This window comes from Perissodus microlepis, chromosome 8 (genome assembly GCF_051167445.1).
Source record: "Perissodus microlepis isolate ML-2025 ecotype Zambia chromosome 8, ASM5116744v1, whole genome shotgun sequence".
NCBI lineage: Eukaryota > Metazoa > Chordata > Actinopteri > Cichliformes > Cichlidae > Perissodus > Perissodus microlepis.
Window position 1 is genome coordinate 10618512 of NC_140468.1, and position 27986 is coordinate 10646497.

The 27986-nt window shown below is 39.7% G+C and overlaps 1 protein-coding gene across 2 annotated transcripts in view; it reads right to left on the bottom strand.

Moving 5' to 3' along the window:
- Window positions 1–27986, bottom strand: part of dock1 (dedicator of cytokinesis 1) — a 213875-nt gene that overhangs the window by 123753 nt on the left and 62136 nt on the right. For both annotated transcript variants that reach the window (XM_084937450.1, XM_084937451.1), the window contains exons 19-26: window positions 23235–23332; window positions 21467–21556; window positions 20594–20694; window positions 20373–20501; window positions 18405–18513; window positions 13722–13792; window positions 10215–10321; window positions 4411–4538 (exon numbers count right to left, since the gene is read on the bottom strand). In XM_084937450.1, the coding sequence (XP_084793576.1) occupies window positions 4411–4538; window positions 10215–10321; window positions 13722–13792; window positions 18405–18513; window positions 20373–20501; window positions 20594–20694; window positions 21467–21556; window positions 23235–23332 (833 nt within the window). The remainder of the gene's footprint in view (window positions 1–4410; window positions 4539–10214; window positions 10322–13721; window positions 13793–18404; window positions 18514–20372; window positions 20502–20593; window positions 20695–21466; window positions 21557–23234; window positions 23333–27986) is intronic.

Sequence of the window (27986 nt, forward strand, 5' to 3'; positions counted from 1 at the left end):
ATAGTATGTAAGGGAAAAATAGAGAATGTAAAAATTAGAGATGGTCCGATACTGACCTAAATTACTGGATCGCATATCGGAGAGAAATAAAAAATGTAATCCGATCCATTAAATATCAAAAAAGCACCTCACAAAACTTGTGACAATGCGTAACTCAGCTCATAACCGTAGCACGTCGGAGCAGTATGCATCAGGTGATAGAGCGGCTGTGGCGCGCAAGACCTGTCAGCGGTCTGGTTGAGCATTTGGAGCTTCGCTACCAATCCGGCATTTCATCTCTGAGAAAGTTATCCCAGAGAGAAGTAAAGCAAGTGTGTAAGTTCATCTCTGAATGTTTGTAAAGCATTCCCGCGTTAAGCTTAATCACCGATATATGGAGCGACTGCCTCTCTCTCCCTCCCTCTCCTGTTGCTACTTCAATGATCAATGATCAGCTGATTGGCTTTTCTCTCTTGCCCACTTCGCGCCAGAAAGAGGAAACCAGCGGCTGAACAACAGCAGCACGTTTAACCTTGATAAGCTGTTGTTAGAATTTATTTAATATTACTTTCTACACCAGGATCCTTTTCTACATAGCTGACGCTGGTAACTGTGCAGGGGCGGATCTAGCAAAGTTTAGCCAGGGGGGCCGATAGGGCATGAACAGGGAAAAGGGGGCACAAAGACATTTCTTTCTTATTATCATTTAAAATGTCTAGCTTTTAATAAATAATTATCTAAATCTTACACCCAAAGTTTTAATCTGATGTAAAATATATAGAACTCCATTACTGTATATAGTAACTATTAAGTCTAATATACCCTAGTAAGCTATACTACTTTTCCCTTTGGGAAGGTACGATCTGTGCAGTCTGCAATTCTGTTGAAGAAAGATGTTGAATCCATTTAAATATTGTAGAAAAATAATTGATTTCTGTGCATTTTCTTTCACACTGCATCAAATTAAAGTTGATTACGTCGATTAAGCATCATGAGGTGGAGGGTGGGTGGTTCCCTTTTTCTTTTTTTTTCTTTTTTTGCTGGGAGTTTGCAACCCTATTAGTTAGGTTGCTTACTCCGGTAAAATACCAGAATAGGAAGGATGGAGTAGGTTTACGTTTATTAGATTGATCAGTATTGCTGAACTATGAAATATTTTGGGTGCAGTGTATTTTTTGCATACAGGTATAACAGAATAGCTTCAGTGTCTTGTTTTTTAAAACTTGAGTATGAACTTATACAAAATGCAGCAAGATATTAAAAAAAACAGTTTTATTGATTAAAAAAACACTATATCGGATTCATATTGGTATCGGCAGATATCCAAATTTATGATATCGGTATCGGACATAAAAAAGTGGTATCGTGCCATCTCTAGTAAAAATATAATGAGCTAGAAAGTCAACACCACCTTATTCTTCTACACACCCTTAACACTCTTAGGGAAGCTTTCTTGCAGTTTCAGGAATAGTCCTCCAGGCTTCTTGAACGACATTCAAAGCTCTTCTTTGGATGTTGGCTTTTTTGTTCTGTTCCCTTTCAAGATGACCTCACACCGCTTCAATAATATCGAGGTCCAGGCTCAACATCAAAATCTGACAGCACTTTTCTGCATTCATAATTCCATCAGCTAACAACAGTGACCGAAACGCAGCCCCAAACCACGACCGAGCCTCCACAGTGTTTTACAGATGGCTGCAGACACTCACTGTTGTACCTCTCTCCTGTCTTCTTTCATACATACCGATGACAATTTGAAGCAAAAAAGTTCAAATTTGTATTCATCATTCTATAAGTTCTGCTGCCTCTGATTTTCAGTCCAGTTCCTGTGTAATTTGGCATACCTCAGCCTTTCCTCCACATTTCTCTTCCTTAAGAATGGCTTCTTGACAGCCACCCTTCCACTGAGACCATTTATGATGAGATTTCAGTGAACAATAGATGGTTAAGCTGAAGGGCTAGATGCATCTCACAGGTCCTGTGGAGGGCTTTTGCTAGATTCTTTTTCAACACCATTCATCTGCCGTAGATAGCTCTTTTCCTCAGTCTTACCCCTTCTTTTTTGTCTTCCACTTGCCCAGTTTACTCAAATATTTCAAGTTGTCAGCTAATAGCTCTTTGGGAATCACCTCCTTGGTGCAAAAATGCAATTTTATACCTGTCAAACTGTTATCATTGGTATTTTTCATAGACTGAACTAAAGCAATGTCAACAAATGATGTATTTTTGTGACAGGCTGCTAGCAACAAAGTGCCTAAAGATACCATTTAAAATTGGTCTTTGCCAAGTTGTCTCTCATGTCCAGACACATCCTTTGGGTTAGGCGCCATTTTTATGCTTAGGTCAATGTGAAGTGGCATAACAAAATTACAAATCATTCTTTGAAAAGTAGCTATGCAGCAGGACTGGACTGAAAATGACTGATAAAACAACCAATGTCAAAAGTTCTTTTTTTCTTCTACACAAACATCTGGGTTCTTGGAAGTGAGAGGAAATGAGAGATGGCACAAGACTTTTGCACAAAATCTTGTTTTACTGTCACACCAAGTCATGGATTATTCCCCGACTTTGATCAGATCACCTGGTTGTTGTTATTGCTGTCTGTACCTGGCGTGGGGGAGTTTTTCGAAGGAGGCTTATCTTTCCAACAACAGCCAAAACTTTCAATAATTTACATTATGCAGTCTGCAGCTGAACAACTCACAAATACTGTATGCACACAGTATTTGTGAGAATAAACTGGTTCAGCCTGTGTCTAGACCAGTGTCAACCAAGCAAATGCAGAGCATGAATGGACTGGGAAGTTTTGTTTAAACATCAAGCTATGTAAAAGAGGCCTATCCAGTTAGATACTTCTTGCTGACAAGGCATAAATTGTTTGATGAAATTTAAGTAGACAGACATATCTACAGAGGTTTTCGCTCTCCGTATTTTTGCGAGCATCTAAGTCTCTGAAAGCCTTGGTTGTGCTGATCTGCAGGACAGATATGACAGAGAGCAAGACAGTGAGAAGATTCAGCAATTTGTGAAACAGCGAGAGAGGGGTGTAAAAGCCAGAGCAAGTGGGAGAGGTGGATAATCCCAAGCAGAGTGGAGTGTGGGAGGCTGAACGGTCGTGATCGATGACGAGAGTCTGAGAGGGCCTGAGGGAGGACATCAGGAGTCTGGACATGGAAGAGGATCAAACGCACTCATAAAACAGTGTGTGTTTGTGAGCGTGTCTGCTATCATTTGAGCTTTTGAGGTAAGGGGCCGATACCTGTGTGTGTGAGACGCGGACTCAAGTTTAAAACTTTTAGAAAGAGTTTTGCGCTTAAAAAATGAGCTGATAGAAAGTGCGAAACTGTTTGATCAGCTTAGAAATACAAATAAGTTGCATTTCTTACTTTTCTGAAATTAAATAATTAAATAAAAGTAATGATTTTAAGGATTTGTACTGTTCATAATAGTACTGACCTGGCTGTAAAGTAGCAAAAAATGTAAAGTAGCACTGAACAAAGAATAACTCACAGCTGTATGCATGTGGCAACTAGTCAAATTCCAGTTTACGTCCATTTCTCCCTCTATTCCCGAGTTACAGCATTTAATAACAGCCAGAAAGCGTTTTAGTCGATGTGTTATGATGGCCACAGGCAGTCATCTTTGACCAACAAATTCTAATCAGTTCATTCTTGAGACTAATTAAAACACGGTGATCCTGAGATATGGAGAAATGAACGGTGTGGACGTTTTTAGCCAGTCTCCATAAAAATGGACAACCTGAAAAATCTAACGCCAGCAGTCACAGCTGTCACTGGCACCGAGGCAGAGAACACTTAACTTTTACTGGCTACAAAACTGGCTCTGTGACCAACACTGATACTGCTCAGCATCACATGGACCACATCGCTTTATGGTTCTAAACTAGAGGTCAACTGGTATCAAGGACATTTATGTTTGACAAATGATTAATTTAAAACAAATAAACTTTCAGCATTTTTTAATTAAAAAAATGCAAAAAACTAAAAAAAAAAAAAAACTGATAATATGAAAAAGACTGAATATTATATACAATAACTGGCTAGGCTGATAATGAATAGTCCCTCTATTCCAAAGCACCACGGAGTTAACTAGAACTTATTACAATGCTATTGGATAAAATTCAGTGTTGAATGGCCTCTAGCAACCCATAGAAATGAATTACTGAGCACAGCCACCTCTACATGTTAGTAAATTAATACTGTCGTAAAACGTGCTCCTTTCAGAGCATGCAGGGCAATAAAACAAACTGAGAACAGCATACTAATAAACAGTTATTAAGTACAATAACCACAGTCAAAATAGGTTGTTGTTTTTTTCTTTATGGAGGTATTCCTACAGGCAGTCATCTTTGACGCTACTGTTTAGAGAGGGAAATAAAAATATGTAAAGCTCCAGAGTTGAATTACTCACCACATCTTTTCTGTAAAGCACCTCCAGGATGTCACTAAGCAGCTGGCAGCAAGCCTTCAAGTCCTCCCGCTTCTCCAGGTGGAACTTCAGCTGGTCCGTCATCAGTGGCAGCAGGATCTCGCGGCAATCTGCAGGGACGCCGATAAATACACACATCCGTGATGACACTCAACACATGGAGCAGATGATAGATCGCACGAAGCGGTACAGCATATGTTCTTGACACACTCGATGCAGAAACATGTAGCTTATTAATGACTTTCCCACATCTCCGAGGAGTAAATTAAAACAACATACATTTTTTTAATTAAACAACTGTGGGGGGAAAAAAGCTCCCAAAATCCCAAAGAATAGCTATGCTCCTATTTGACCTGTTGCACTTTTAATCCCTTTTATTGTTCTAAAAAAGAAAGCTGTACTTGTCGCAGGGTCACCCTGAGACTTACACTAAATTCAAAGGGTTTTTTTTGTAGTTCAAATACATTTTTAGATACTTGGAAACAGGAAGTACTTGACAGCAACACTATCAAAACAAAAGCCAGTTGCAGCCATAATCATTTTGCAAGACTAGTCAGCCATGAAACGTCTTATCTTATTAACGTCTTATTAAACCACCCCTTAGATTACAATAGTAAACCTAAAAATATGGATAAACTGGCTAAACTGGTCCATAAAGATTTAAACCAGAAAGATGTGCAGTCGTGAAAAAGTACTCCAATACTGCTTCCACGGGAATTAAGAAGGTAAGTGTAACAGTCATACAGTACTAATAAAATGCACTTGATTAGCTGTGTAACCACAGTTTGCTGGTCAGAACCATTCAGGTGTGTGTACCACAATGTCTTCCAATCAGTCGGCCAAAAACTCTGCTGCCTTCCAAAGTCAAATGTGAGGCAATCTGTCTGACAGGTAAAACTTGGCCAAAATTGGTTCATGTAACAGAACAATAATGCAAAGCACAACAGAATGTCTGACTGGGCCATTGCAGCACAGTGATTCTTTTCTTTTTCAAAGTGCTGACTTCAACCCCTGTGAAATGCTGTGGTGGGCCTGCAAAACTCAATGAACTCAAGCAACATTGCAAAGAACAATGGCCAAAAGTCCTAAACAATAATGTGAAAAAATTATGCAGAAAACAGCTTCAATTCTGGGGCGACTCTTGTGAATTGTGGACGGAAGGTTGACAGACACATCTCAATGGTATAAGCCCATCTGACCAATGGCTGGGTGAGCTAATGAAAGAGGCATTGAATGATGGTGTCAATGTAAATCTTTGGAGTTTCACGTAACAGGCAAAGTTTTATGTGACAAAAAAATTATTTTCTGCTTGTTTGCACTAATTTAATAGTAACACAGCAATTAAGAGCAGCTGAAAACCATAACTTTCCTTTTTAAATCTGTCAAAATATTTAATTTTAAGATGGAGATCAAAAGGTGAATTTCCTTACGAACACGATGGAGAATTTTGTTGTCAATTTGGACACAGGGGACAGAAGTGATGAGCTGACATCCATTCTACTGCTGGAAGGTAAACCCGAGGCAGTCTGCTGCAGATTTATCACATTTTTAATTGAACCTCATTGGTTTCATTGTGAGTTTGTGTATGGATGTGTGGGGATCACATTTAAAGTCAAGGGACAAACACTGGAGTTATTCTGGTAGTAATTAAAAGAATCAGGGCCAATTAATCAATTCAAAAGGTAAATATTTAACAGACTTATGAAGTAGAAAGCAATCCTACTGTAGCTGTCTGTCTGCTACAACATATAGCAAGTAGAAATGTAAACTGGTAATCCCTATGAGACAGTACTGAAAAAAGACATATTTCCTACAATGAGTACACCAAGTGAAATTGTCCCCAGAACGGTTGTAGAATCAGGCAACAATTGTGTTCTTCAAATAAAAATCTTTATGACTTCAAGATGGAGAGATGCTGCTGCTCTAAATGGCCACCAAGCAATGGATTTTATTTCAGAATCAATACAATCTCTTTGCTTCACAGATAACTTTAATAAGCCATTAAGCTGGAAGAAAATAAACTTGTTACTTCGCCGCACATCAAAACACACATAAAAATTTCCATCAATGCTGCACGTAACCTAATGAATAGCATGAACTACTGTGATCTCTTTATGAATAATACCCACAGAAAGTGAACAATCTTTAGCATTTTCTGACCTCCTTTACTAAATGTAGTGCGTGCCTAATTGGGTAGTATGTGATGATTTCATGAAGCCAAACAACAAAATTGCTGTCAATACAGCACGACATGCATGAAAAACACCAAAGCCACCTTTGACAGAAGCGAGCGTGTCTTCACAAGCGGTTTGTTTTTGGTAATACTGAAATTAGCTGTAAGCCACAGACCCACACAGAAAGCATAATGATGCTGTTTTTTTAATTAATGGGTAATGAATGCACTATGCATAACTAGCAGTGTAACAAATAAATCCTCCTGGAGAATCAAAAATGTAATTTTTAATTTTACAGGGTCTGATTAGTGCATCAATTACAACCTTACCAACAAACTTTGAATGGCTTTTAATGATTCTAATGTAAAAAATAATTAAGCTGGAGCTCCTCTTTGATAATAGTATTTAAACTAAATAGTGCTCCAAATACAGGAAAAGAAGTGATGCACTGATGCAATTCATTTAGATACAGTTTAGTAGTATAATACTTTCCAAAAGTCTCGAGTCACCCTTCATCTCTTTATAATTTTACTGGAAAATAGGAATTAGGTGAAGCAATTTATTGAAATGAACTCTCTTAGCTTAGCTTTCTTGCAATTTCCTTAAGTAGTGTTCAGGAATAGTTCTCCAATTCTTGTTCTTTGGAGTTTGGCTCACTTTTGTTCTGCACAAAGATCTATTCAAGTATGCATTTACTTCTTTGGCAATATGTTTGGGATAATTATCACACTGAAAAATAAAGGCACTGCCAATGAGACGGTGTCCAGATGTTACTGTGTTATAGATCAAAATCTGATGGTTCTTTTCTGCATTTATAATTTTGTGAATTGAAGCTCCCCATGCCCAAACCATGACGGAGCCTCCACCGTGCTTTCCAAATGACTATAGGCTATTGTTCTGTCTCTCTTCTGCACGCCTCTGTACACACTGACAACAATTTGAACCAGAAATGTGACACGCATCACTCCATCGGACCTGTTAACAATGATTTCTTCTTAAAAATGGCTCCTCGACATCCACCCTACCACTGAGACCATTTCTGATGAGGCCTATATCTATTGTCTAGATTTTTTTATGTATCTGCTTAAAATCTTTAAGTGCTTTAAGTGGACTGAGTGGATTATATCAAGCTAGGCCATGAGTGTTTTCCTCAAACTTCCAACACAAACAGATTTTAGACGCTACAGTAATTTCCCTCTTTAACAGCGAGCAAGAGAGCAGCTGACATATTTGTTCTCTTACAATGAGCCAATTTCAAAGCAATTTATGCACCCATCTCACACACTCCTTTTACATCGTCAGCACTGAAGGTGACACATTTGCCTCCAAAACTTACAAAAAAAAAAAAAAAAGAATGAATGAAAAACTTTCTAAATTAATGCAGTTCTCATTCGAAGCAAAGATTTGTATACCCATACCAATTCCATTTCACACAGAGAATTTCAATTTCAGACATATATATAAAACCCTTGGAGAAAGAGATGTCCTCTTTATTCTCTAAAGTTGTCATTTTGAACTGAATTAAGCCCACTGGGAGCTAAAATGAACTAATTTAAGACACGCTTTTCAGCAAAAATAGTTAATATGTTAATGCCTGTGCAGCCTGCAGGAAATAAAGTATTTTCATGCGTGAACGCATTCAGATTGCACTGATAGAAAATGTTAAGAAAGGTAAGATGCATCTCACTGAGCCTTGATTTACTCCAAGCATTCCAGTACATTTCATTTTGGGTTTAGTTGGCAAGAGAACCTTTTATGGACCACCTGGGAATAGGCACTTATTACAGCTTACTACACCACCTTAAAAACTGTCTGGCTAATTCGACTGCTTGTCGCATACTGATGGAAAGGACAAATCTTCCTGGCAACTAAGCCCTCTCTGTGAGTGCTTTTGCACAGCTTGAAACCAGCTAGCACCTCAGAGCCTACTACAGATGTTCAAAGCACCAGTGCAGGAACTGTTGTTAGAATCGAGCAGCACACATGCTTTTAAAGCAGCGGGATGATCCTTATCTACATTATAGCAACAACTCTTCCCGCTGATCAGCAGTCCATTCGCAAACATCGGGGGGGCTTGGCTGTCCATAATTATACCAACAGATCAATAGTAATGACCAGAGGACCATGCACTGAGCACTGGCCTTCAATAGTTACTTACTGACACAGAGACAATTTTATGTTTGTAAAGTATGTAAGGAGCAGATCATTAAGCTGAAAGCAGTGACATTTACACTGCATTATGCTCAATATCAGATATTAATGACTAGGAAAAAACACAACTTCCTGCTACATCCCACACAAAGTGTCCCCTCATCATCGTTTCCTGTACGGCCATGCTGAATTGAACAGCGGCAGACAAGCGCACATAGACTTCTGCACTATAAGTGTGTAAAAGCAGCAACCTACAGAGATGGTAAAGGTAAAGAAACACGTAGCTGCAGATACTCCAATTGCTGCTTGAAGCCGTCTCCAAAAATGAGTCAGTCTTTATAGACTGCTATGTCAAAATACCCAACTTTACAACAAATATAAGCATCTTTATACCCTGGAACAGCCAAGGTCTTGTGGGTTTTAAATGTTATTAAGCCGCCAGCTGTCCCCTGAGCTTCAGTCACCAAAACGCCACAAAACCTCCTGTGGTGCCTTTTATTTTAGCATTTGAATGCTTTTATCTGAGTAGTAGCTCATTCAATTGCTCAGCAGCTCATTGTTTTGATCAGTGAAATGCTGTATTTCATTTGTATTTTTCTTAGTATTTAATAGCAATTAATTATCTACACAATCTACAGATGCAGCTTACTATCAAAACTTGCTACCCCCTCCTGAAAATACGATCACTTCTGGCTTCAAAAAAACAACAAGATAGTAGTAGGAAAGCATTGTGTACTAACACAGTGGCTAAATTAATCTAATGATTGGTGGCTAACTATTTTTTACTTCCTGTGGTCGCTCTCTGCCAACTAAATTCAATTACTACTGCTTTATTGAGACAGGGATTTTATCTTTAGTTGAAATCACAGGTCAGTACGTGAGAATGTTTGTCTCTAAATCAAGACCAAGCCAAAAATAACCCCAGAACGCATGGTGCCTCTAGCAAAACTCTTGGCTCTGGAGCATCTCTATGGTTGAGCCTCGTCTCTGGGATGCCACAGGCTAGCCTGTCTGGAGATAAGCATGTTTCTAATTAGCCACCTCTACACTGTGCCCTTCACATGTGACATTACTACAAAATGACCAAAATAAACAATAGTATGGTGCTCAAGGGTATCATTAAACTTTTGGTGTAGATACATGACTGTGTCGTAGGGAAAAGACAAAGACAGGAAACAAGACTGAAAACTGACTAAACAATAAAACAGAAATAAGGCCATGACACTCTATGAAGATGGGAACCCTGACCTTCAGTTCCAGTCACATCTAGGTGACTCAAGCTTAACTTGTTGCAGAAAACAAGAACAATTTCTACTCTACTCTACCAGAGACCCTTTACTATGAGCCCACACAAGGCTGCCTTGGGGAGGCAGGTGGTGTGTGTGATTGCCTAAATTACCGAACCATGAGTGAATTCACTGAGGAACTATGGGTACAGTTTTTGTATGTGCGCGCTCTCACCGTGATGATTGAAGAGATCGCTGTGTACGATGTCAATCAGGCAGTCCAGCTTCTGTTTTACCAGGCGACCCACAGGGACTTTAAGGATGAACTCTGTAAACAGCTTGCTATGGAGACACAAAGAGGACAATATAAATTAAAAAACAAAACAAAAAACAGTCCAACTGATTAAGATCGTCTATTTGTTTTCTCTAGCTTGGCTTGTAGCTGTTAAACGGCATGTAATGTTGCATTAACTAGGTTTTTATTTCTTTTGCATTGAACACAGTAAACAAGATTTAGATAACTGAGTTTCTTGGGTGAGTTTGGATACAGGAACTTTCTTATTTGGGTACGGCACTTCTGTTTTGCTGAAACATTTTCTACTTTGTTTAAAGGTTTCATTATATCATGCGGTATTGCGTATAACCATTTCTCTTAAACATACTGAACAAAAGCAAGTCCTAGAAATGCTTTGAAGCTTTCAGCGCCACAGAATAGCTTCATCAGTGGATTTTAGTGAAATGGATGACGACGTTTCTTAAAAACCTAATCACAGTATGCCCGCATATGTTCTGCGAAGCGTCTAATAAGTCTAAAGACGTGAAAATGCATTTGTGGGTGCGTGTAGACCTTTGAGTTTGTTCCTATGACTCACATTGCCATTATTCTGAATGTCTTCTGATATTTAAGACGCTTGAATACAAATGAACTCTACTGAACTAAAAATTTATAAAGTCATTAGTATAACCTAACTGCACTGCAAAAACAAAAAACCACACAAATGAAAAAAGAAAATGAAAAGATACATAAATCATAAAAAGGTTTTCATTACAAATAACACATTTATTAATCAAAATCCACATTTGAGCTCAGATACAAAACATGCATAATGTTTTTCCCCCATAAATGAAGAGGCCTAATGCTCATTATGCTGGCAAGCTATGCCTCAAGGACGAGAGGCAAGGTTTTGGAAGTCGATGAAATAACCCCCACCCTCCCACCCCCTAACCCCCAGGGCTTTAATTTAGTTGCCTCCAGCACAGCCACTCAGCCAGGTTTGTGCTAACAACAAGAGCAGCTGATGCCACCTTTGCTCAGACAGGAAGATGAGCCAAGCCTGTGATTTATGGCATTATGTTTCATAAGGACCACAGCTTTCAGGATTAAAGTTAATATCAAAAGCTTCTCTCATGGCGTTGCCTTTTGAACCACCGAAATGATAACAAAGCATCTAACGCTGCTCGCTGTCCTGTCTCGTGTTATTTTTTTGGTGGGTGAAAAAAATAAAACCAGGACTTCTTGTCAAATACAAAGTTTAATGAATCTACAAAAAAAGGGGCACTGTAGTGCAAACTCTCTACAACTAATGTGTGAATAGTGAATAGTATATGGTTCCTAGATTAGATGAGACTTTTTGAACATAATAAGCATAATAAACGGACTGAATATGCTGAACAACTGTCTTCCAACTTTAAAGATTTTTGCACTATTAAAGCTCAGTAACAAATGTGGAAATAGTGGGGTAATAATATGGCAATAGCAAGTTATTACCAGTTAATAACAAAGTAATATTCAAGTAATAACCGTGTAATGTCTTGTATGAAATTGACAAGTTTTTCAGATTCAAACTCATCTGAGATTTTTAGGAGATACCCGTGTGGTATCAAATTGAAGATCCTACGTCGCCTCTTTCTCGGGTTATCACAACCACAAACTTCAATGCCACCCATCCGCCCGCATGCCTGACGAGGTGACGAACTACAAATTACCTACACATACTTTAAGGTAGGTACACTGGAAAAAGTGTATAGCAAGCCAGGTTTTTAAAGGAAACAAAGAAAAATTATAAGTAAATGTGTAAGTATAAAATATGAGTAAATAAATAAGTAAATGTAAGTATTGTGTAAGTAATTTTACATGGTGCATAACAGTATTTCCTCATTTTACATCATAATTACTTTTCTGGTTGCAGGCCATATTATGGATCTGAGTGTACCGAGTCTTGCGTTGCAGGACTTGAATGTACGTAACTGTATAAAAATCTAAGTAATGGATAAGTAAATTTAATTAGTGCCCAACTTCTGAGTATTTTATAGGAAATGAGATTTAATTTATTTAATTTTACATAGTTTGTAATCAATTTTAAGTACTGCAGTATTTTCTGCTTATTTTTTTTTGCAGAAAAAGCTTTGAAAAGTACAGCGTATTTATGATGTAAGATGAGGAAATATTGTTTATTTTTCCACAAAATTACCATAAAATGACACATTACTTAAAAGTACATAAATTTAGTTAAAATTATTAAAATTACGTTATTTGCAGCTCCTTTTAAGTCTAATCCACAATCCTGGCAGACTAGCTATTCTCAGTTCCTGTTATGAGTTTATGGCAAATCACATATACAGATTTACATTACAGTACATTATTTAAATTGCTTTAGTTGGCTCACAATTGCTGCTACCTTTGCATGCCACTTTGCAACCCACCTCCCTTCCGGCTCCTTTTTGTCCACCAGCGTATTACTTGTTTTTACTCATGTCAGCTCTTTTCTGTGCATAGGCTGTATGGATAGATGGACATCACAGCCACAGTGACATCATCCACTGGTTATTGTTGCATTCAATATGATTTGAGATCATAAACTTAGGAAAGCTTTAACTATAGTTTATAGTTCTGTGCTTGGGGTCTTTTCAGATGCTCTCCTTGTCAACACCTTTGCATTTAAACTGCTACAGATGGAATCAATCTGCTTTTGATTATAGTGGTTGTAAGTGAATTAGGAAAACGCTACTTCAGTCTTTACTGAGATTTATTAAGACTTAGCTTAGTTACAAGTAACTGACTGACTTTTGTCAGTGTGGCCATCTTTTTAATGCAACTCTGTGTTAGAGGGTTATAATATTAGTAGTAGTTTACAACATATGATCATATTCTAAAGTCAAATGTTCTGTTTGGTCAAACATGAACATGAATTAATTATTTAATCCATGAGCATGTTTGTATTTTATATAAAACAGTATTAAGCTACAGCTGGCGACATGCGCAGTAGACAACATAAACTTAAATAGACATTTGAGTGGAGAGTTTCCAAGGCAACCTGAACTTCTTTAAGCAGCAACCATCAGAGCACAGCAAGTGAATGTTGAGATTTTGAATAAAAGCAGCTTAAGGTGGAGAGGCAGATAAAATAAATAAACTGTGCTTTTGAAAAAGCACAATATTCCAATAGCCTGTCTTAACATAATCTGCACGTGAAATTTTAACAAAAGCAATCAAACTTAAGCAAATGACTCTTTTTGTTTCTTTGCAACGGCAACGGATTTAAGCATTTTTCTGCTCTGCTCTAGTACTCTGTATGATCCTTTATTACAGAACTCCCACATAGGAATCTTGAAGTTCACAGAGAACTGTGTGATCTGTTATAATGGCATGTTCACTTGTATTAATGTTTAAGTCTCTTAGATAGCTGTTGGTGTCACTTAATGACATTAAAGCTTAGGAATATGTAACAAAACATGAAATTACCTTAGTTCCTTGGGATCAAAGACCAGCTTGACATCATTGACGATAGTGGGAATGTATTTCAGTGCAGCACCCTTTACGAGAGGAACAAAAAGAAAAAATGTGACAAAATCATTTCACATCTTAATGCATATAGCATGCCCTCAGTGAGCCACTAGAGGAGTCAATAATCAAGAGTTTTAATGTGTCATTATTTAATATTTGCAACAACCTACCAATACCAATTGAAATCGCTTTCTCTCTCATGAATGCGCACACACACGTGCACATTTTCTGCCATATACATTACAGAGATTGGAGGTTAGAAATTAATTAGACAATTGACTGATAAACAGTTTCATGGACGAGCGAGGATGGATGTTTCTGATTTATTTCAAGCCAAAACCAGCAAATTAAGACAAAGGATTTAGAGTTGACTTAGTAACACAACCTTCAATATACGACTAGAAGAAATGGTGAAGAAAATGGAAGAGGTTAAAAATCCTAAATAAACCTGACAGAGAAGTTGCAGGAACTTTAGGAATAGCCAAATCAAAACTCTGGTACAGTGTTAAAAAGAGGACTAGGTGATGCCCATGGGTTCTAGACCTCAGGCAGTCATATTGAAATACATTGGGTTTGAGCTTCTGAAAATGGAGAAGTATAAAAATGGCTATGATCAATCAATTTTCAATTTTGACTGTTGACCTTAAATCCAGTGTGGTGGCATAACATTTCAAAATGGCATCATTGCCCAAAAACATATGGACCTAGCCATAACCATGTTTTACTTTATGGTAAATTAACAAAAATAGGATCTAAATTTGTCCATCAATAGTGTCAGTAAGTCATCAAGCACATGCATGCAAAGGCTAGTAACATAACTGCTATGCTTAGCCAAAACAACAACTTCTTCTCTAACTGACTGCTGCTAAACTTCAGCCAGGGTGGGTTGTGTCTTTATACTGCATTGGTGCATTTCAGCCATTGTCTCTCATCGCAATTGGGTTGCAGGTGTAGCACATTGGATATTACAATCCATTGGGTTTTTTCTAAATTGTTCATGGTTTATTCCTGAAAACATGTGGAGGAATAATTAGCAATATTAAAATGAGGTTGGCAAGAGAGCAAATACTGACTTTAGTAAATGATTTCTAAATATTGGATTTTGTGAAGGACACATTTTTGAACAGCAGAGACTAACTGCAAAGTAGGATTCAGAATGATTTTTTTTCCAGGGATATAATCATGACTTCCAAACAAACTCCTGCTGTCATCTTAATACGATCTCATCTTATTAAGTATTCTATATTTCACATTCACCTCTCTCTGCAGGGAGAAAGAATTAGGCAGATTTCAGTGGTGTTTGACGGCAAACGCAAGAGAGAGAATGTCTGTGTATTTATTAGATTTTAAGCTGCATGTGTGCTGGTCTGTCCAGATGTTCATCAGTACTCCAATTTTTTTTTTCCAGAAAGGCATAATGGGACTACTAATTAGCTTCCACCTGTCACAGTGCTTTCACGGGGGGTGGATTTGGGAAGAAACCAGAGTTCCTCGGTTTCATGGCCGTTCCTCAAGATCAGTTTTTAATTTACTGACAGTAAAGCTAATATCTCACCCAATTACACAGCAACTGACTCCTAATTGACTCCTGAGCTCCTCATATGGTTGAGTGTGCGCATGGATATACTGTAGGTGTGCCAAGGTGCATGTACCCTGCGATTATGTTATCTCTAAAAGCATAGCCATGGGTGCGCACAAGTGTGCACGAGTCTGTGTGCGGGTCTTTTAGAGTATCTACACAAATAAACAAACATCCTTGTGTATCTGTTTCTAATCTGGGGTCGCCGAGTTTGAGGTCAGAAGCAAGTAAATATGGGGGAAAAAAAGAGTGTTTAAAGGTAGAAGGAGAAAGAGAGTGAAATAAATACCTTAAGGAGCAGCTAAAGAGCAGAAGGCCAGAGAAGACCCAAGCATCAGGACAGTCAAGGTCAGAGTGAAATATAGGAAAAGGAAAAACACAAACACACACAAAAAGGTATAGACAAACAACAGAAATTAACATGGAACAAACACACATAAAAGTACAGATGCAAGAAAAGCCAAGTTGTTATCCTCAATAACTTCATTGTGTAATACACCCTAAACCTTCTTCCACGAGTTAAGAGTTTTTCTATAGTTCGTGCAATATATACATTTATCCTTTTTATTATCTTTTCATAATTGATTCCAATAATTACTTTCAAGACAAGTCAGATAATGTTCTGAAGATGGAAACTTAAGCCAAACATTGCTGCATATTTCAAATTCCTAGGGATTTGGAATAAATACAATCTCGGTTATGATTCTGATTCTAAAATCAGGAAATATCTGACCAACCAAAAGGAAAAAACACAACGTTTTTATTTACATGTTGCTGAGAACCCCCCACCAAAAAAACCAAACAAAATAAACAAACAAAAAAGCACTCAGATGATTCATACCATGTCTATAAATTAACTGCTGTATGAGGCCACAGCTAGCATGCAGTTAGTCATCGTAGCTTAGACAGGAAACAGGTGGATAACAGATAGTGTGACTAAAGATAGAACCTCTAAAGCGCATTAACAATATCCTGTTTATTTAATCTTTTCAGAAAGTTACAAATGTGAACTTGTGACTTTCCAGTGGATTATGTCATGAATTATATCTTAGTGGGAACCAAAAATAGTCGAGCAAATAACCCATTTGATACCTCGACTGTTTCTGCTTTGAAACGTGCCTGTATTATGCCCGTGTACAGTCTTGTGATTTTATTTAGGAAATCTGAAATGTAGAATGGCTTTAAAGCTTTGAGTATTAAAAATAAATACATTTTTAGTTATGTTTCTTTTTGACCTCTGACCTCTTTTCAAACCCTGTCTGAAATCCTCTGTTTCAATCCTGAAAAGCCAGCTCAGCTAAAACCTGAATTATTGGTGTGATAAAACAAGTAAATGGACTGCTACAGAGTGCTTTTCACACACACATTCATACAAGCATTTTTGTCTATTTAAAAGCGCTTTATTTTTCTGACTCTGCATCAATTTCAAAATCCTAGGTGACTTCCTTCTCGATGTATCGCATTCACAAGAGTTTTGGAAAACTTTAACCTTGACCTTGAAAGTCCAGGCCACTGAGATTTGAACCTGTTGGAGATTTTGAAGCTCCTACGTTGCTTCGTTCTCGAGTTATTGCATTCACAAACTTGGGTGTCCATGTCACCTGCTCGCCCAGCCGGCAGGGTGACGACAATACCCCATCAGGCTGAGGGGTACACTGCAATCACAAGCTGATATATCCGCATGTGGCTCAGTAACATGAATGACCCACAAGCGCTGGTATTGGCTCCCAACAACATTTGGGAATGCTCTTAAAGGTGATGGTGGATCTGGGCATCCCTGAGCTCCTGGATAGCCTGTGGCACTGGCAATGTCCATGGCATTAACGCCTTTGTCATCAAGGGGCTGCCTGTGCATTCTGGACACATTATCCTGAACTACATAAGGTCTGACAGTGTGGCAGCGACAGACCTGCTGGTTTTGGTGTTCTCTGGCAAATGGCAGTTGAGCTGCATTGGTGCTGGACCCACTAAAGGATGCAGATGAGTCTAGCAGTCTGTTCAGAAACATGCACATGACCAGACTGCAGGATGTCAATTTGTAGGGCCCTTGCAGTGAACCATCTGCTCCTGCTTTCAAAAAAGAGCAGATACCGGTCCTGCTGCTGGATTAAGGCCCTTCTACAGCTCTGCCCAGCTCTCCTCTTGTAACAGCCTGTTTCCTGGTATCACCTCTACTGTCTTGTGACTGTCCTGGGAGAGACAGCAAACCTTTTTGCAACAGCACGCGTGGATGTGCCATTCTGGAGGAGGTGGCCTACATTTGCAACCTGTGTAGGCTGCAGGTACTATCTCATACTATCAACAATGACAAAGAAAAAGCAAAACTAGAGAAAACCAGTCAGGAAGGACAAAGAGATAGCAATGGTCTATGGTGAGACCGTGCAGCTATTTGGACCAAAACAACTGAAATGAATTCACAATGGTTTATTCTTTCTATCTGGACAGACTGACATCCCTGAAGTGCGTGTTTTCATTTACCTTTGTTTGATAGCACAGTGATGATTAGATATGGAAAGCAGAGAAAGTGAGTCAGGGAAGACGAGCTGCAAAGGTTAGACTTGAACCCAGGCTGCTGCATCAGCTTTGCAGGCACCAGTGAGCTAAACTAGCACCACTGATATCTCTAAAGTTTAATTGACTTTGAATTATACTATGCTGAATGAATACTTCCTTAATTCCTCTGTATCGTCCCAGTTTCTCACAGCATATCAAATCATTAATTACTATAACTACTACTTTAAGTGGCTAGATTATCTTTCATATTCTTGATTCTCAGCTCTAACAAGTTCACATAAAAAGAAAAATCTGCACAGAGACACGTGGAAAACAAACAGTGCACAGAACACAGTAAGCAGCAATGATCTGAAGGAATGTTAGCATTAATATCTAATAAACTGCTGTCATAGTTTAAATCTAACAAGGCACATTAATCTCCAATTACAGAATCTGTCATCCCAAGCTAATCACATCAGATTTATTTACTATTCACAGTGCAGCAGATGATTCTTGGCAGTGAAGTTGAGCAACAGTATGCAGTTGGACTTGAGTGGTAATCAGCCTACCTTCACCATGCCAGTGTTCTCTGAATTACTGTTCATCATATCATTAAAGGATGTGAAAAGATTCCTCAAGGACTCCATGAAGTCAGCCTCTCCTTTGTTCTCATAGAGCCTGGGAGGAGATGAAGTAGAGAATTACACTGGCAGATGATCACAAGGCTGTTGTGCGTTTCATCCCTGTGTAAACAGCCCCACCTGCACTGGAAATGACAAGGGTTTGATGCTTCCCTGTTAAATCATTAAAAGCAGCCGGCAGAAAGGCCCTGTTTTATCAATGCAAATATTCTTGGATCAGAACCAGAGACATCACTCTTGCTGCCAGCCAGATTAGCATTTAAAACAACATGACAAGACCCCGAAGCACCTGCCTGCTGTCATGCGGAAACAAAAATCAGAAAAATTAATGATCTATGCTAATGACTTTCCCAGAACACTATACAAGGAACAGAAAGCAAATGTCAAGCAAATATTAGGGTTCAGTGGCTTTACGTTCTCATATTTTCTCCAACTCAAATTACTAATGTTCCTTCCGCTAGCTTGGTTATGTGGAACAAATGCTGCCCACAGACTGTAGCAACCAAACGCCAATGATCACACTACAGCGACAGGAAACGCTTTCCCCCCATTTTTCCAAGTGTATGGGAACACACAGAAAGAAATAACACATAATCCCTCAAAGATGAAAATCCTTAGCGCTCACAGAGACCGTAAATCTTAACAAAACTGGTCATTAAGTGGAAATGAGCCGAGCAGCAGCAGTGGCTTCAAATAATTTAGCGTTGCAACCGCTCAGTTTTAGAGAAATAAAATCAAAACTTGCAAGAGAAACTAAAACTGTGCAAGGTGAAATGGAGGTAAAGTGTTTAAATTCCCACTCCATCAGATATTACTGGCCTTCTTCACAGACGTGGGTTTTGTGTGGTTACAATATCTCAAGGGAATGGTTGTATTACATGGTACAGGATAGCCACTGTTGAGGGCTTACAGAAATCGTGGGATTAGAGGCATCCGTCTCAGAGTTCCCGCAACAACAATTACTTAAAGCCGCTGCTCACCTGCAACACTAAGGAGCTCAGTGAGCCCTGGAAAGCTATAACAGTCGAATTGAATGAGGTGGGGACAAATCTACAATTAAGGTGTTCTTCTGCACTTTCATAAAAGTTCTTCACTGACCCACAGTGAAAAGCTAAACATCTGCTGATGTAACCTTGGCACCTTCTTGTTAGGCTCCATCAAACCTAACTTTATAGTTCATAAGAATTTAAAATGATGGCTTGACGGAGTTTGATGCTGGCAACCAACCAAAGAAACCACTCCGACAAGAGCTAACACAAAGTGGGACCACCATAAAGCTTGAGTTTTCTTTTTTTCTCTCTCAGATATCTACGAAAGAAGCCACTTGGCACAAACTGGAACGTAGAAAAGAATGGCAGGGCTGTGTTCTGTGAGGTAAAGGACAGAGTGTCCTCTAGACATTGGACAGAAAACCAATCAAACTCTGCACACTTAATTAGTCCAGGATCATACATCAGGCCTTCAGCCACCAACAAGCTTCATTTCACGACTCTCGAATATTATCATTCATTTAACGTCCCCACAGCCTATTATAAATACATCCATAGAAATGACCTCATTCAAAGACCATTCGCTTTTACTTGTTTCAACTTTATTACACCGGAGCTGAGGTGTGCTGCAGAGAACTCGGTGTTACAAAACGCATTGATCTTTTATAAAAGACGACTGAAGCCAAGAAATTATTTAAAGGAACAGCAGCAATTAAAGAGAAAAAACTATAAACTTAGAAAGACCATCTTAAAAAGTTCAAAAGCTTGCTTGCACTTTGATAAGGCAGCTTATCAGACTCATACTTGAGCACAGTTACACTGAAAATACTCTTCACAGTAGCTTTATAACAAAACTGCATGCATTATGATGCAATGTTACACTTTGCAAAAAAAATACCACACGTACTGGTTAAAGAGGACTCTGGATCGGACGATGAACTTGAAGATGTATTCCAGAGCTTTCATGGCCTTCAGCAGCTGTTCTGTCAGCTTATCTGCATTGTCCACATAGTTTTTCAGAACTTTTGTCAGCTTCCTGCAAATAGAAACACAGAGTGTAGATAATGCGCTAATCATAAAGTGGAACACGCATGTTTATAAATGTTTCTGTAAAGAAATTAAACTCACGTGTATGCCAGTGTAGCACTGAAATGCTTTCGAATGTAGGTCTCCAGAACCGGATTAAAGTGCTGGAACTTTCTGTCGGCTATAAGCCCAATAATGAACACCTATCAAACAATAAAGACATAGTTATTAAAAAGTAAATTAAACGCACCAGGAAAGCCTAACTTAATAATTCAGAGCCCCCCAAAACTACCCGTCTTGCTCAATATATCAAAACAGATTGGGAAATTAAGCAAGGTTGCATTTGGGCAGAAAGCCATTTTCTTTCAATTCTCTGCTCTGCAGATAATCTAGGAACTCAACAAAAAACAATTACTACCAGCTTTCTGTGAATGACAAAAACTGCTCTTTTGAACTGCATGCTAGACAAGTTTCAGGCTAATACTTTGAATCCCATTATCTGCAGCCCATGAGAGGACAAGGTTAATAATCATAACCTTTTTTCCCCTCAATGTAAAGTCTTTTTCATACTATGTATTGCAATAAGCATGTGAGCATGTTCAATAAAAATGCTTCACAGGCACAAAGAATTCATGCAAATCAATGCAGCAGCTATCGAACATGAGTGGCAATGTGTGGAGTTCAATGTTAACGTACAGCAATGGAATAAAAACATTTTAGAACTAAAACAATATAGCCAAAAAAGCAACCAAAAATTGGTTTGTTCATTTTTAAGGGCAGAAAACAGGTAGCTGCATACAAATTAGGGTACCAAACAGAGCAGGGATGCCTGTCAAAAAACATTTTAATACATGAAGTATTTCACAAGTTATTATATTTGCTTCTGAGCTCCAAACATGTCCAAATGTTTATTGGCGCTGACAGGGAACTCTATTATAAATTATGCGCTGCCGTTACAGCGAGATTCTTCCTTACCAAGGCATCAAACACCAGAGTATCAAAAGTGTCACTGTCAGAGTTTTCCATCATGATGTTGAAGAGAGCATCCAGAGTGTCTTGCAGAAACTAGAATGACAGATGCACGGCATGTTATGGCAGGCCAACAATGAGGCGTGTCATTCAAAAAATAAAAAGTAAAACATGCATATGCTAAGTCCTGATCTCACAGCGAAACCACAAAGTCCACACGGTTCTGTCAAATAAACCGAGTCAAGCTGATCATGATTTCTTTCCTCTGGCATGCACATTCAGTTTGTGTCATTAAAGTGATAACTAACATTAGGACAAACTAATTCATCCGGCGTTTAAAGGAATGACAACAGCTAAACCGATTGTGAGTCTTTGGGAGATTTTTAACTTTTGTGTAGCATTAGGGAAAACTGCAATAGCATTTTTAGGTTTTTATATAGACATTATCCTATAATGATTCAAAGCAAACTGATAAATAAAAATAGAGAAATACACAACAAAAATATGTTTATCACCCCGGCCCTAAATACGCCTCTATCATTTGAATGGCGCAACAAAAGTGGCACGTGAACTCCTGCTGTGACGGTTCCATGCTACCCATTACGCACCCTTTACAGCTGTTAACATACACCAAAATAGTTCTATGAAGAGAGTGATCATTTCCCTGTCAGCTGCACCTCGAGGAACACTAACTATATACACCCTTCCTCTCTGGGGAAACATGCTCCATTTACTCAGCCAATTCTGCAGCAATGTAAAAACAGATGTAAAAGTGTCGGGAACAGAGCCATCACTCTCTACTGCGCTTGGTCTGTCATCTCAGAATGGATGAGATTCATCATCTTCTCAACGAGAAACCAACACATTGTACGCTATGCTGCATTTAAAGTGCAATTCGGTCTCACAAAGGCTGGACCGCGTGAAGGACACGGCGCAGTGACCTTTTCGCTCAAACGGTGTCACATTAGGGAGATGGGAAATAAAAAACAGAACAGGAAACATTTTTAAAAAATGTGTTATGAACATATTTAGTGCTTTATGTTAACTACAATGGGGAAAAATGAAATGATGAATAAATAATGTATACTCTTTTGATAAATAGTCTTTTAAATGCCAAGATGAAAATGCTATCTAATTGCCCACCGACAGCCTTGAAGCGCTTTGAAGCAATTGAGTGCTAATGCGGTGGTAATAATAATCACACTCCTGTGGTTTAATGAACTAGTCCAGCTGTGGTAGACATCTATCTGGCCTGATCAAAACTGTCTGGGTGAAGGACTTCTTTAGATAGGCTCCAAGCTGCCAGGCACCCAACCTGCCCGTGCAAAACTTTCTCTAAATAATGATTATTCATCTGCCCCATGCTGAGCACTTAAAAGCCCTGCCTAAATCTCTGACAGCAGGTCATCTCCTCCCTGTCTGTAGACCGTGTGGGGTACTATGCACTCCCTCCTTGCTAAAGCCATTAAAACAAAAGCAAAAAAAGTGGCAGCCAATTCCTTATGACAGGCAGCGACATCATTTGTGAAATTGCTGCCAGGAAGCTGTAGCTTTCAGGAAGAGTATGCATTGTTTGTGACTGCATGTTTATGTGAACAGCTGTTAAGATCTGTTTTTTGTCCATTTGTGCCAATCTCTGTCAAAGCAAAGGAATTAGGTACATTTGCAAGGCGATGAACATTGCAAAAGAAAGTGAGACACATTTATTTATGTTTACTTAAGCTTTGACTGAAAGCGGTTTAACTCAACCGAGCGGTAATTTTGGGCCTCTGACCTTCACAACCTCGCCACCCTCCACCTTCATTAGCTGACGTAGATTCTGCTGCAGAAGGCTGGTGTTGGAGCGCCACTTCAGCAGGCCAAGTAGGTCCACTGGAAAAAGACAAAAGGGAAAAAAAGCTGTCAACACAATGCATAGCTTTCACCCAGAAAATAGTAACGGCGGGTAAGGAGACTGTGCAAGAAAAAGTCCACTATTTGCATTTAATGAGATTTAGGTCTTAGCATGTTTTTCCAAGACGCCGCCATCACGTTCACGTCAGTTTACAAATTTCCCAAACACAAGGTTAGCAATTTGGTCCTTACAAAAAAGGAAAAAAATCCCTGTGGACAGGTGCAAGAAGTGGACAGAAAACGATAGGGCTGTGCGATATGACCACAATCTCATATCCCGATATAAGAATTCTATCGTCCGATAACGATATAAATCACAAAAACTTTTTCTGTAAATTCTGTGAATCTCAGGCAGCTCGTCTTGCAGGAAGTGTTTCCAGCTGCGCGTCATGTAGCTGGAGTCGAGTGTTTTAACCGATGCATGAAACTATACATTTTTAGACATAAGTTGTAAAGGCCGCCGTTTTCTTTGTGAGTATTTATTTCACGGCGTGCTGCGGGGAAAAGCCTGTTCTAACGTTTGTTTGTTTTTTCATATATACACATATATACACACATATACATATATATACACATATACATATATAAATAAAAATAAAATAAAACAAACCAAAACACCCCCCCCCCAAAAAAAAAAAAACAAAAAAAAACAAAAAAAAAAACCCCAAAAAACCCCAAAAAACCCCAAAAAGATTAACAGATAGTGCTCCAGAAAAAAAAAAACGGTATAACATAGTGAGACATTAGGTTTAAGTGCATTGTTCCAGGGCTTCGGGCTGAAGTTTAGACCAAGGGTGTCAAGTTAGTTAGAGAGGCATCCAAACTAGCGGTTGCAATGATAAGCTGCGTCCTCTTCAGTTCCAGTCCATTTAATTTCACATCCCTTCTCCTGTCCTTCTATTTAGCAGTCCAGCACTCGCAGGCTCCCCAGGTTCTCTTTAACAACTGTAACACTACTTCTCCCATACAGGTTAAATGGATAGAATCATTTCTGTTCACTATCGATCATTTCCTCACTTTCCAAAAATAACAAAAAATTTCCCCACATTTTTTTAAAAGGAAGCATGTTTACCCTTTATCATAGACGTAAGTTTCTCCAAAGCAAGGGATTTTGACAGTGTCGATAACCAAGTTCTCGAGTGTGGTCTACTAATGGATCTCCATGATTTGGCTATGCTATATTTCGCCTGTAACAGGCAGAAGATTGTGGTTTTTTTGGTTAACTTTGCTCAGCTGGATTTCAGCGGGGAAAATTCCTAGAATGCATAGTTTAGGACATAGATTCAATTTGACACTTGTAATATGTGCAATTACTTCTAAAACTTCTTTCCAAAACTTTTGGATTTCTGAGCATTCCCACAGGCAGTGCATCAGTGTGCCTTTTTCCCCACATTTAACACATATGTCCGGAGTTTTGGGGGTCAAATTTGTTTAATAATGTTGGGGTGATATATGTTCTCATTAACCATTTGTACTGGATTAGTTTAAATTGGGTGTTTATAGATTGTGTTTGGGCTTTCAAGCAAGCTTTTTGCCATTCCTCTGTAGTTATTCTACACTTTAAGTCTTGACACCATGCAAGTCTTTCTTTTTCTGAGGATGCTTGAGAGCCATCTCTGAGGTTACTGTAGAAACGGGATATTAAACCCTTCTTCAGCTGATGGTTTATTGCTATGTCCTCTAATGAGTTTAGAGTGGGCAATGTTAGGGATTTTTGGGTTTTTAAAATGAAGCTTCTGATTTGAAGAAATTTGAAAAAATGTTTGGTTGGAATGCCAAATTTCTGTGTCAAGCCATTGAAACATAGTAGGGTGTCCTTGTCAAATAGGTCTGCAACTTTGCACAGGCCTCTGTCGGACCACATTTTAAAGCCCAAATCTTTCCAACCGGGTTTAAAGGCCCTATTGCCCTAGATAGGTGAGAATTGGGATAGTGCTGGCGTTTCATTTTTAAACTTGAGTGCGTCGAACCACACACGAATGGTATTTTTAACAAAGAGGTTTGATGTATCTTTCATCAGATCTTTATACTTTGCAGAGTACAGGTAAGTGCTGAGCGGTAAGGGGGTAGTACTTGTCCTTTCTAAATTTACCCAGGGTAAGGTTGTTGTTGAAAACCAGCATGAGGCCGCAGAGAGCTGGGCAGCCCAGTAGTACCATTTGAGGTTTGGGACACAAAGACCTCCCCTGTCATACGGAAGATATAGTAGCGAAAGGCGCAGTCTGGCTCGTCTGTTATTCCAAATGAATTTAATGAATATTGTTTTTGCCTTTGTGAAGAAGTCAACTGGAGGGCTGAGAGGAATGACTTGGAAGAGATATAGAAATTTTGGAAGGACGTTCATTTTGAGAATATTTACACGTCCAATCAACGAGATTGGCAGCATAGACCATCTATTGATTAAGTCAACAACAGAGTTGATAGTAGGAGAGTAATTTGCATGTACCAAATCGTTAATTTTTGGAGTGATTTTTATACCTCGATATGTAAGACTGTCTCTGGCAACTTGAAACGTTGTTTGAATAGGTGGTTTAGTTCTTTCAGAATGATTAAAGAAGAGGATGGCCGATTTGGATTCATTAATTTTATAACCGGAGATATTGCCAAAGAGGTTAATTGTTTTGAGTAGCTGGGGAATTGAACTCTTTGTTCTAACGTTTGAGTCTAAGGTTTATTTTTTAGCACCTGGCGGCTCTTTTTTACTTCTCATCCGTAAATAATCTTAAGGTTATGTATATAACCCCGGTTCTCTGAGTAGCATGAGTGAGTGTCTCACTATGGGAACGCCTCCTGCGTGACCTCATCAGAAGCTCAAATACCATTACGCCAGCCCTTACAGGCTGGCTAGGTGACGCCCATGTCAGGAGGGGCCAGTGCCTCCCTATATAATAGGCTGACATAGCGTCAGACGTCATTCAAAACAAGCCTACCTCTTCCTCGCTTCCATAGCAAGGAGGGCGGTCTGGTGAGACACTCACTCATGCTACTCAGAGAACCGGGGTTACATACATAACCTTAAGTTCTCTTTCATAGCATTCGTTTCGTGTCTCACTATGGGAGAAATACTGACTCCCAGATTGCCAGACATGCCTGTTAAGAAGACAACTGTCCCCAACAGCACTTCACAGGGGAGAGGCCCCCACCCGGGAAGAACCTGCACTGAGGACTGAATGTGCTAGGTTAGGTGCTGTCACATCTAACCTGTAAAACTTAGCAAATGTATGAGGTGAGGTTCAGCATGCAGCTGCACACACCTCCTGAATAGAAAATCCCCTAAAGAGAGCCCATGAGGTTGCCAGACCTCTAGTGGAATGCGCACGTAAGCCAGCAGGGGGCTGAAGGCCCCTGCTAGTATAGGCCAGGGCAATTGCTCCCACTATCCAATGGGAGAGGCGCTGTTTAGACACAGGCCTTCCCATATGTGGCTTAGCCCAGGACACGAACAGCTGGTCACTTTGTCTGACACTCTGGGTTTGGTCCATGTAAATGCGTAGAGCACGGACTGGACACAAGGTATGCAGCCGCTGTTGCTCCTCTGAGGAGAAAGGCGGTGGGCAAAAGGCCGGCAGTTCTATAGGGGAACATGTGCCGACAACCTTCGGGACAAAGGCAGGGTTGAGCCGCATACTGACCCTCGTATTATCCGAGGAGAACCGAATGCATGACTGATGCACTGAGAGAGCGTGGATCTCTCCCACACGTTTAGCAGAAGCTAAAGCAATTAATAGAGCCGTCTTCAAGGACAGAAACTTTAACTCAACCTGTTCCAGGGGTTCAAATGGGCAACAGGAGAGGGCAGCCAATACTGTGGGAAGGTCCCACGACGGAGCCAATGGCCTAGACGTAGGCAATTTACGCCGTGCACCCTTCATGAAACGGCATATTAAGGGATGCTGGCCAACAGTCTTTCCCTCAAAACCAATATGGCAGGCTGAAATTGCTGCCAAATACACCTTGATGGTGGAGAAGGCTTTACCCTTATCAATCAGGGCCTGAAGAAATGACAGAATCACAGCCACAGAGCACTGAAAAGGGATGGCCTGTGATTCTGCGCACCAGCTTTCAAACACACGCCACTTGTGCTCATATAGCGTCCTAGTAGACGATGCTCTAGAACACTGAATAGTGTCGATAACACTATGAGGGAGCCCCACCGTGTTCAGGTTAAACCACTCACGGGCCAAGCCCATAGAGCTAGCCTCTCTGGGTGGGGGTGGAATATTTCCCCCTGTGCCTGAAACAGGAGATCTCTGCGTAGTGGTAACGGCCAAGGTGGGCCGCACAGCTGCTGAAAAATCTCCGCCAGCCAGTGCTTCCCTGGCCAGTGCGGGGCTATCAGGATCATATAGTGACTTCTCTCCCTCACTCTGGCCAGAGTTGGAGAAATGAGGGCCACTGGGGGAAAAGCATAGAGGAGGGTTCTTGGCCACTCGTGAGCTAGAGCATCCACCCCGAGTGGAGCTCTCTGATCGCGCAGCGAGTAAAACAGGGGACACTGAGCATTCTCCCTGGATGCATAAACGTCCACGGTCGCCTGACCGAATCGCAGCCAGATCTGCTTCACCACCTCTGGGTGAAGCTTCCAGTCCCCATACAGCGGGTTGCCCCTGGAGAGAAGATCTGCTCCAAAGTT